General features: G+C 46.3%; 1 protein-coding gene across 1 annotated transcript; it reads right to left on the bottom strand.

Moving 5' to 3' along the window:
* Nucleotides 1–4,967: 4,967 nt before the first annotated feature.
* On the bottom strand, nt 4,968–8,965 carry LOC120661407 (ras-related protein RABH1b-like). The gene is made up of 6 exons (XM_039940263.1): nt 8,551–8,965; nt 7,536–7,606; nt 7,355–7,443; nt 7,063–7,174; nt 5,691–5,781; nt 4,968–5,530 (listed from the first exon to the last, which is right to left on the bottom strand). Exons 1-6 carry the CDS (start codon nt 8,665–8,667, stop codon nt 5,384–5,386), a joined length of 627 nt encoding a protein of 208 aa, XP_039796197.1. The 5' UTR covers nt 8,668–8,965; the 3' UTR covers nt 4,968–5,383.
* Between the last annotated feature and the right edge of the window lie 2,650 nt (nt 8,966–11,615).

Genomic DNA, 11,615 nt, shown 5'->3' with positions numbered 1-11,615 from the left:
ATGCGGAGCGCACGAGCAGGGCGAGCGCGCGCGGGGCAGGCTCAGGGGCGTGCGCATGCGCGGGCAGGAAACAGGGGAGAAGGAAGGAGAAAGAAGAAAGGAGAAGGAGGGAGAAAAAAGAAAATAAAAAAAGGAAAAGGAAAAGGAGGAGGAGAGAAAAAGAGAGGAGTGCGGCAGGATTCGCGGCGGGCGGTCGCGCGTGGGCGACAGGCAGCCGAGCGGCACGGGATGGGACGACGGCATGGAAAAAGAGGGAGGGGTACGGTCGGCGGAAAAAGGAGAAGAAAAGATGGAACGACAATTGAAGTCGGGTGTCGGGACGGTGAAAATTTATGGGAAAGAATTAGGGTTTAGGGTTAATTGAGCTCAACGATGAAAAAGTTTTGAAAAAAATATTTTAGCGCATGATTTAATTTGGTGAATTTTTGGGATGTTACAAATCTACCCCACTTAAAATGAATCTCGTCCTCGAGATTCGGCTGGCACCTAAACAGATGGGGAAATTCCTTCTTCAGTGCATCTTCACATTCCCATGTAGCTTCTTCTACTCCATGTCTGCTCCACTGAACTCTGCAATTTCGTACTTCGGAGTTTCTTGTCCTCCTGGTGACAGTGTCCAAAATCTTGACAGGTATTTCTTGGTACCGAAGGTCTGTCTGTAGATCTATCTCTTCTTTTGGCACATGCTCTTTCTCCGGTACTCTCAAACATATCCTTAGCTGGGACACATGGAACACCGAGTGTATATCCGACATTCCTTCTGGTAGCTCCAGTCGGTATGCTACGGCTCCGACTTTCTTCAAAACTTGGTACGGTCCAATGTACCGAGTGGCCAACTTATCTTGTACCTGAAATCTTCGGGTTCCCCGAAAGAGGAAGGGGTACGGTCGGCGGAAAAAGGAGAAGAAAAGATGGAACGACAATTGAAGTCGGGTGTCGGGACGACGAAAATTTCTAGAAAGGAATTAGGGTTTAGGGTTAATTGAGCTCAACGATGAAAAGGTTTTGAAAAATATTTTAGCGCGTGATTTAATTTGGTGAATTTTTTGGATGTTACATGATGTCCTCATCGACGGCTGCGGATTGCATCTCTGGGGAGATGCATTGCTCCCCTGTGAACTTTTACTTCTGGGTTGGCGGCTCCGTCGCTAGCTGCGGAGCTTCTTTCCGATCACCTATTTCGGTGATGGTGGATTTCTTTGGTGTCTTTCTTTTTCTTCGGTGGCAGAAAAAAGAAGACGGAAGACACAAGAAAGAAGGAGTTTCTCCACTTCGCCTGCAGGAGTGTTGGCCGCCATTCTCTGGGTTTCTGTTCTCGAGTTTGTTGCTGGGTGTTTGCATGTGCACGCCGAGTGTTTGTCTGTGCGGCCTTCTATACGAAGCGTCATATAGGTCTGGAGTTGAGAATTTAGACTATTCAAGACTTTTAGATGATCAGGTTGTATTCCAGCGTGTTTGTAATCTGATGATGTACTCAACTATGGTCTAATATATTCCTTCTTTCGTCTCAAAAAAAAAAAGAGTCACTAAGCCACCAATTTTCTTTAGATGCGTATTAGGATAGACACATGTGGGTAGTAGCAAGGTTTTAGGATATACTAGTATAGCACTGAGTCAAACAATCGTGATCCTTCCTTGTATCCTATTTTCATATTACCTTATATTGTTTCGTTTGAGAGTTGCATACAGCTCCACGAGGACCTCACAGGCTCACATAGGACCATAATCCTAACAATAAAAAAGCTTCGTATAAAATCGAGTAATTTATATGAGAAAATGAGTTTTATTAATTTTATCTTGATATGTTTTTACTCTTTTAACTAACATGTGTAATGTAACCATTGGTTTATGTGAACTTTATAAAATTGAGATGTGATAAAATATTAAAGTAGACTGAAATAAAATCCGTCATTAGTCTATTTGATTTTTCAAAGTCCCAACTAACAATAGTTTGTAAAAAAACAATATTATAGGATTGCATTTTACAATATGTTACAAATATATGTTTGCAAAACATGACAGGATCATAGTGAAATGTGACCCTAGTAAACCAGAAAAAACTTGTACCCTCCTATTACTTAATCTGGTAAAGTCAGTACCCAAAGATATTTTTAAAAAATTGCAATTCATTTTCCCACACTTTTTTCGTAGTTTTACTTAAATCCCTAAACCCTCAAATCGTTCATTTAAATCCGTAAACCATATTAAGTAGTCTATCTGGGGTGTCATTCCGGCAAATATTTTAAAAAAATATCCCTACGGAGTTCCATCTCCTATTTGCTCCTCCGTACGTTTCTTTCCCCTTTCTCTCCATGACTCCATCTCCATTTCATGGAGCACGTCGGCTACGGCCCCCGTCGACGAGAACAGCCAGCGAATCGATGCGCGGGATGGCTTGGCGATGACGGTTACGAGGTCGTGGAGCTCAACACCGTGAGTTGCTCGGGGAGGGTTTCCTTTAACGGTGACCGAATGATCACTTCCTGCGGACAGCGGCCACGACGTGGTGTGGGCGAGGGCGGGGTTGTCGGCCACGTGGCGGCGTGCGCGACCTGCCGCGCGGCAACTAACGCCTGGACATCAGGTCTCTAATCAACTGAGCTCTGATGTCAAAGCCTTTATTTAGTTGTTTTCAAAATTCCAAAATTTTACAAGATTTCCCATCACATCAAATCTTTAAACGTATACATGAAATATTAAATATAGTTAAAAAATAATTAATTATACAGTTTGTATATAATTTGCGAGACGAATCTTTTAAACCTAATTAATCCACAATCAGATAATAATTATCAAATATAAATGAAAATACTACAGTATTTTACCTCCTAAATTTAACAAGCCCCAAATGTTAGAGCATCTCCAAGAGCTCTTGTATTTTATTTGCTAAATTTGAAGGTTGTAGACCATTTGTAAAAGTAGAAAAGCATCTATTTCTATGGAGTAATCCAAGAGATTAGCTAAAATTTGATGGTTATATTCAAAATCGTGGACTGAGGAGTGGGAAAGGCGGCCGTGCAGGCAGCCGGCGGCGGAGCGGGCGCAAAGACTAGGGGCGGCGGCCGCGCGAGCTGCCGCAGCGGAACGTACGCGTGGGCTGGGGTTGGCAGCAACCATCGCCGGTCCTGACCATGGCCTTGTTCTCCGCCTGGTACCACACGGGCTGCACCATGTGGTCGTTGCGCTCGCGGAGGAAGTCGGCCGATGTTCACCAGTAAGCCGGCGGAGCTCGAACCTCTCTTCCGTGCCGTGGAAGCTGTCCAGGTGCGCCTCCAGGTTGTGGTAGCACGAGATGTCCATGGTCTTCTTTAGGAACGGCGATGCCTTATGGTCCAGCGCCAGCAACACGCCTAGGTGACTGCGAGGCAGCCGCTAGCCGCCGACGGTGCAGCAGGCGCGCGGACTGGGAGGCGGCCGCGGGAGCAGCCCATGGCGAAGCAGGTGCACCGCACTCCCGGGGACAAGGGGCCAGCCGCGCGGGCCGCCGGCGGAGCAGGCGCGCTGCTCATGTGGACTGGGAGGCGTCCGCGCGCGCAGACTAGGGGCCGGCCGTGCGGGCCGCCTGTGGCGGAGCGGGCTCCCAGATTCGAGACGGCGGCCGCGCGCACAGACTGCTCCTCCCGTTCGCCTCGTGCTCGTCCAGTTCCAGCCACACCTCGCACTCCTCCAGCTCCGGCTCGCACCACCACCCCTCGTGCTCCTCCAACTCCCGCTCACACCACCAGCACCGGCGCTGGCTAGGCGGTTCGCCTGCTTCGTCTGCAAGACGCGGCGCTAGCGGGGAAGGCCCGGCGGCGGAGGGACGGGGCGCAGGCATGGGAGGCTCGGCGGAGGGACATCCCTGCCTGGGAGCGCGGGAAGGTGGGGCCAGAAGCGCCGGAGTGGGATGGCGAGTGCCGCACGCTGGGCAAAGATGCCTAGCGGAGGCGGAAGAATACAAAACCAGAATAGATGACGAGCTGTTTGCAATAGCTGTTGGATGTCATTTTTTCTCCTCTTTTTGCTTTTTTAGCTATCCCACACCATATACAAGAGCTCTTGGAGATGCTGACTCCAGGAGCAGATAGCTAGTTCCTGAACTCGATGAACAAGTGAATAGCGAAAAGATTGACCCGGGGCGCCCCGTCGTCCTCCCGGGCGGCTCCCCCGTCGCGCCGCCTCTACCCCACCCCGCCGCTGGCTCTGCCTCCGCCGCCGCCGGAGCTGCCCGCCGGAAGTCCGGCGAGCGGCGAGGAGGGTGGCGGCGGGGCCATTGTTTTCTCCATCGTTTCTGTCGTTCCCCTTCTCTCTCTCTTCTTTCTTCCCCGTTCTTGCTTCCTCCATGGACCCTAGACATGGCCGGCGGTCAGATCCGCTCCTCTGGAGGTCGAATCCGCGCGCTAGTGGGTCGGATTCGGGCTCCACCGGCCGCTCCTGGCTGGTTCCGGGGTTGCCGGCCTCGGCGGCCGGCGGGCCCTTCACCTAGCTTCAGGGGTGCCCTCCGCGGCGCGGCCCACTGCGGAGGCGGCCACGGTGGTGGCGTGAGGCGCTGCGGGTGGCTCCGTCGGCGTACGACACGGCTACGACGTCCTGCGTCGGCAACCTCGGTGGCGGTGTGCGCCTAGGGGTGGTAATGGGCCATGGCCCTAGTGGTCTCTTCACAGCCCAATAAAACCCTTAAAATTTTTAGTTCAAAAATACATATATTTAGAGCCCGGCCCTTTTAGGGCCCGATCCTTAAATTTTCTAGTTCAAAATGTTGGGCCCTTTACCACCCCTATGTGCGCCCCCTGCGGGGGTGGCCACGGCGGCGGCATGCGGCATGCGGCGCGGCTGGCTGCTCTGGCGGCTCGGCGGAGGCCCCCTGTCTCACCGCACTCCACGAGTTGCTGTGTCCGCACAGAAAACTAGCGCATTGGCTCTTGCCGATTCCACCGTCCCAACTCCAAAATACTGTTTTAAGAAGCAAAACATTTTTAACGATGAAATATCTAGGATATCACTTGGCTATCGCCGTGCAGGACTTATTATAGCTTACAAAAATTCCAATACATGTTTGGTCCACATAGGAAACATGACTCAAGCTAACTGCAACAAGACAGAGATGAAAAATATATATAAGTTCAACATGAACCAATCACTAGCTCTAATGCCCAACTCGAATGGTAAGAGTTCGCAGAGCCAACCCAACTGTACACTGTTGCTAGCTTAGACCACTGAGAAAATAACACTAGAAAACTCATAAAACGTATCATTCCAACGCAAATGGTCCATTCACCGGGTAAAGACTGGTGAGATTCACTGGTGAGAGACAATCAACTCTCCTTCCTGAGGAACAGCAGAGATAACGTGTTCCAACACTCAGGGTCTCGAGATCATAAGCAGCAAGTGTCAGGGGCTGCAACTAACAACTGCATCCCCCAGCCTGAGCCTGAGACTGGGATGAGTTCGCATTGCCGGACCTCAAGTTCACATCAACCATGTCTTCCTGCTTCGCTGATGAGAGGGTCTCCATCCCAGGAAGCGCAGCCGCAATCTTGCGGAACAGAGCCTGTTCACAAGTTAGTGGTGGTCAATGCAAAACAACACGCACTTCCTAAAGAAAAACACACTACTTTGAACTTCAGAGGGAAAAAATTGGAAGCTCTAGAAGCATGTTATAGATATGAACCAAACTTGCAATACTAAATGAGGCATATTTATGAAGATACCTTAATGTTAAACCCAGCTTTAGCACTGGTTTCGATAAACATCACACCAAGGTCATTTGCCTTGCCTTCCCCTTCCTCTATTGAGACTTGCCTGTTCCATGAGATACAACAGAATTTCAGCAAGAATATAAGAGGACCATAGTTCTTCAAGCTATATTAAGCCCTCAGTGAAGATTGACTATACGAGACCATTGGTAGGATATCAATATATGCCAGATTCCAGTTCAAGTAAAAAAAGAAAAGAAACATGCACCTCATTCCAAAAACTTGCACCAGACATTACAAACAGGGCCTGCTTGCAAAGAAGGTTTTGGGATCCAAATCTTTAGGTTTTAGACATTGAGTACAGATGAGAAGTAGACCCTTTTTTTTCTAGAAGAATCTGCTACCCAGACACAAGACTTAGTGTTCATGTGATCGATTCTGTGTTGCAACAGCCATCACTATGGCACCACATACCATAAGCTGCCTGATAGCTCTCTTTTCAGCCCCATAGCATAGTAGAAGAAATAGGAAGTAAGGAAGTAAAGATTTCCTTTAGTTATTGCACATTTTTCTCTTATTTGCTTACCTAATGTAGCACTAGATATTGATCTGGAACTACTCGTTCAAGGTATCTTTTGTATTTTAGGACTTATCTATCATCCTTCCAAATCTAGTTTTAAGTGTCTACTCCTTTCAATCCCAAATATCAAGTCCATTTGGCCTTAGGTCAACCTTTTTGCCTTTGATTATCAATTAAATAGACTGATAATGTGAGATTGATGTTACTAGATTCATCATGAATTATACTTTCATAATATATAACTCTTTAATTTATAGTATTATATTCTTACAGATATTGTTGAGTACTTCGTCAATGTCCTAAAGGATTTATAATTTGGGGATCAGAGGGAGTAATTAGTAATTCCAACCATATCAGATAAAATAGTAATCTGAAGAAGAGCGACAGGAGACAAATAGAAAAGAAAGAATTTTGAAAGATTGATTCCAGCTTTTTCCCAGGGGTCACCCCAAGATCTGTATTCCAACTGAGATTGGGCTGAGGTCCCAGGTCCAACTTGACATACTCAGAGGTCGTCAGAGCAGATAATATTCTTCGGAATCAGACTCTAGGATACCATCCAACTAAAAATTTCGACGTAGTACAAAATGCAGTTATTTGATTTCGCTTGATTCACTGGGTTCGCGGAATCCAACAATACGATAACCGAACTGCCAATTTCAGTTCCACAGTAGATAACATAAAAGACATCTAGAGAACTATGTCTGATATTATCACATAATAAAATCTAAGGGTTTGAAATCAAACAACGGATAGATAGGAATGGCGATACAATAGAAAACAGTTAATAATGTAAACACCACTCACCTCTTGTCAACAAGGTCAGTTTTGTTCCCAACAAGCACAATGATAACATCACTGCCCCTCTCAGTGCGAACTTCCTCTATCCATTTTGATGTATTTAAGAAAGACTGCCTGCCTACAACATTGAACGAATAAAGCTAAGAACAGTACAGTAAACTTTGTGTACCGATCTAATCGGAAAAACAAGCCAACATAAAGTTCCTAGTCAATCTTACAACCAAATTTTCTAAAGAAATTAACTATGTGCAGCATCTTTGTGGATTCATAATCAGAAAGAGGGGGGCAGAGAGGTTACTTGCAACATCGAATACAATGACAGCAACTGAAGAGTCTCTGATATAGCTTGGAATTAAACTCCTGAATCTTTCCTGTCCAGCAGTATCCCTGCAAGAAAAGAATAAATGCATAAGGTCAGGAGTCAGTAGATCTCAAGGGGGATATATACAGACTAACAGATGCAGCAACAGTCACCATACCAGAGTTGGAGTCTCACGGTTCTATCTTCAAGGTACATTGTCTTCGACAGGAAATCAATACCAATTGTAGCCTGCGTCCAAGAGGGAAATTTGAGCAACACTCGATACGCAGAACAAAACTTACTCTAACAAGCCAATCATCAGAGGAATAAATGCAATAAAACAATACTAGTCTACAAAATGCTAAAACAACGTAATAGATCCAGCAACCATAGAATCCAGACAAAGAAGCAATCGACATTAGTTGAGACTCAAGACTAATTTAAAGCCTTTAAAATCATAATGACTGTGAAAACAATTATAATGCACGCCAGAGCTTCCTGCAAAATGCCAAGCCTATGGAGATGACAGAAGTCCCTTGTCAAACTAGCATCCTAGGACAGAAAAAACAATTTGCCTTCCTTACATGTAGGACAGGTATTCAGTGGCATTCTATACACACCACAATCTCTGTCCCAACTGCCCATACACTCACAGATTTAGACTCAGGCATCCCAGAAAATCTCTATCACAGAACAATTTCGAGAGCTAGTCATCCAATCATAGCATCGACATACGACATTGGATCAGTTTCTAGCGCTTTAAAGGTGAGCACACATTATCGGTATCCTAAATTAAGGGGCTAGCCATCAAGGAGCCAAAGCCTTTTAAAGCACTGCATATTCCACGTTCCACCACACATGTAACTGCAACGGTAGCAGAGGTACAGATATGCCAAACCATCCTCCTCGATCAGGGATCATGAACATTCTATTGTTCCGTAAAATAGCATCATCACAGACAAAAAAAAAGGTTTTCTACGCTTAACTACCGAACCACCCGATCCAATCTGGCGCGGAATAGATCACCCTCCTCCGGATCGCATCGACCTACCGATCCGCCCGCGCTGGATCTGGCCCGGCCGCTTGGATCCAACCAACTAACCAAGCCCCGACGCGGCGAGATCACACGACGAACAGCACGCGAGGGATCGATCGGGCCGCAGGGAAGGAGGGCCCGAGGCGGGGCGTCGTACCTGGTAGGTGTTGTCGAACTTGTCGTACATGAAGCGGGTGATGATGCTGGTCTTGCCGACGGACTGGTCCCCAAGGAACACGAGCTTGTACTTGGCGAGCGCCGACACGGGAGCCATCTCCGCCTCCTCCTCCTCCTCCTCCTCCTCCTCTTCTCCCTCCCACGGCAGGCGGCGGCGGAGAGGTCAGGTCAGATCGGATCCGGCGGGGGAGAGGGGGATCTCTCTCGCTCGCTCGCGCGGTCGGCGTGTGTGTGTCCGCCCCCTTGTCTCTCTCTCCCTCGCGAGTGTGGCGCTCCCCCACCCTTCCCTTTGCGCGTCTGGTCGTTTGCCTCCGAGATTGGTGTCCGCCGTTTATTAGCCCTTCGCGGAGAAGGCGGCCGGACCGGACGGCAAATGGCACGAAAGCCTTTTGTTTTGTTTTCATAATAATATATAAATAAAAAACATGATACTGTACAGTCACTGTGCTGGATAGTGATACGGATCCCGTGTATCTGGGCCACAGCCAGTTCGATTTTGAGCTACTTAAAAAAAATCAACTTTGGACAAAAACAATCAGATGACCTGTATCATAAGATTTAAATAAAGTAGATTACATAGTTAAAACAGCCATAAACCATTTGCGACATGTATAAATGGACGCCACAGAATAATTATGAAGCATTGTGAAGATGCCATATGATCAATTTTATTTTATCTCTAATTTTCTTATCGTTGGATATAATAGAGTTCTAACTAATATTTTTTCTGCCCTATCATTCGTAGACATCTTATTATATCTCTAACATCTCCTGATAGCTAAATAAAATGATAAAACTAATAGGGTAATCATTTTTTGAAGGTTAAATAGTGTAATGATAAGATACCATACAAATCAGAATTAGGAGATGCTACTCACCCCATTTTTTTTAAGGTGCACATACATTTCCAAATCTCATTTCGTGACTAACAATTAATCTCATCTAGTATAAATTTTATAATTAAAATGTGATATTATTTCTCCATATCAGTAGATTTTTTATTATTACGATTTTGTATTAATATTATAGCATAGTATAAGTAAAGGATCAAATTGTGAGTACCTTTTCACTTGGCTACAATTCTTTTTAATGGAAAAAATAACTTTTAGTGACTATTCTTATCTGATGGTCAACTTATATCCTCTTTTTTAATATATAGTTGGTGACTCGGTGTTTTAAAAAAGATAGTGATTATATCCTTATGTAGTTTATTAACTATATCAATATATTTTAGGAGCTTTATTTTAGTTGTAGAACGTTCATAGCTATCCTTAGACAAATCTAATGTTTTTTTTCCTTTTGCTTTCTTCGTGACTATGGCCGTGTACCTTTTGATTTTGGCGCTAGGTTCCTCCCTATCATGCGTGCTTCTTTCATTTTCTCTCTCCATTGCTCTATGCGGGTGCTCGAGGAGTTGGTGTTAATTGGTTAGGGCCTGTTTGGCAGGGCTCCGACTCCTCCAAAAACAGCTCCGGCTCTGGCTCCCCTAATGGAGTGGCTTCTCTGGTGGAGCTGGAGCTGTTTTAGAAAACGTTTGGCAAAACAGCTTCACTTGTTGGATTGAGGTGCTAAAAAGTCTAAATTGTCCTTTTTTTTCTTTTTTTCCACCTTTTTCCTTTTCTTTTTTCCTCTTCTTATCTATTTTCTTTCCATTTCTTTTTTTCTCCTCTCTCCTCTCTCCTCTTATCCAGTCGCCAGCCCCTTCCTCGCATTGCCCAGCCTCGCCGCCTCCTCCACCCAAAGCACCAGCGGCCAGCGCCTCCTCCTCCCTGCGGCCGCCGTCGGCCACCTCCTCCGCGCAGCTGCCGCCGGCCACATCTTCCCCGACCCCGCAGAGCGTGCCCCTAGGCTCGCCGCCGGCCACCTCGTCCCGGCCCTGCAGGCCGCGCCCGTTGGCTTGCCGCCGGACCCTACTCGCGGCCGCTGCCGCACTTCCTCCCCATGGCTACCGGAGGCCACGGCCTCCCCACGGACCACACGCCCCTGCGACGTCGTCGGCCGGCCACCTCCCCGCGAACCGCGCCCCGGCGAGCCCCATCCGGGGGCAGGCCATGGAAGAGCCACGGGAGTCGGACGGAGCCACGATTCGTGGCTCCACCTCGCCAGATCCGCTCCAGTCAGCGGGATTCGAGGGGCTCCAAGCTGCTCCAAGGTTGGAGCCATCCCTGAAAATGCCGTTTGGGAGGGCTCCAGCAGAAGCCGGTGTTGGAGCCGGAGCTGGAGCCCTCCCAAACAGGGCCTTAGTTTTGACTCAAGATTTCGTGACAAGTATTGGACTCCCAAACTAAGATTAATCCCACCAACGGGTTTAATGAAACACACAATATTAGCCTATCTACGATCTATTTGACCTTTTTAAGTTTTTTCTTGGGCAGAACCTTTTAAGTTTTAAGCAGCGGAGTAAAATGACAGTAGTTTGATTGATGGATCAATGAGATTATTTATACTTTTTATTTAGACACCTAGAAAGTATTATTAGGTGTATTCTAACTCAGAATATGAAAAACCCTAAGGCTATTTCCAATTGGAAGTTTCACAAGGTTTCATTTTCATTAATTGGCATGTCATATAAGATTTTTTTGATGACATTGCATCAAATATAAGAAGAGAGAGAGGGAGAGAGAGAGTAAACCAGTTCGGCTACATGAAACTATGTATACACGATACAAACCCTTATTGAGTTATAAAATTAAATATTATTTGGGGCATATGAGTTCATACTATAAAATTAGGCATTGTAGAAAATAGTTTCAAACACCATTCCATTTCTTTGTTGCTTAGCTTGAAAATATCAATATGAAATACTCCACCGAGATTAGTCTACTAGAGTATGAGTTTCATATAAATTTTGTTAGAGCTTTATAGGAAATATAGTTATTTTTCTCTCACCCAATGGGTGAGGACACCCATTTTCCAGGAAATCCACGCGTACCATCGACCTGATGCTTCCTTTTTTTTTTAATCAGTGATGCTTCCTTCTTGAAGAAAAGCATTGCCCGCTCTGACCGGTTTGCGCTTCAGAATTGCCGCCATTCGTACGAAAAC

Source organism: Panicum virgatum, chromosome 2N, assembly GCF_016808335.1.
Source record: "Panicum virgatum strain AP13 chromosome 2N, P.virgatum_v5, whole genome shotgun sequence".
In the NCBI taxonomy this organism is placed as follows: Eukaryota; Viridiplantae; Streptophyta; class Magnoliopsida; order Poales; family Poaceae; genus Panicum; species Panicum virgatum.
This window is presented reverse-complemented; position numbering and strand designations above follow the sequence as displayed.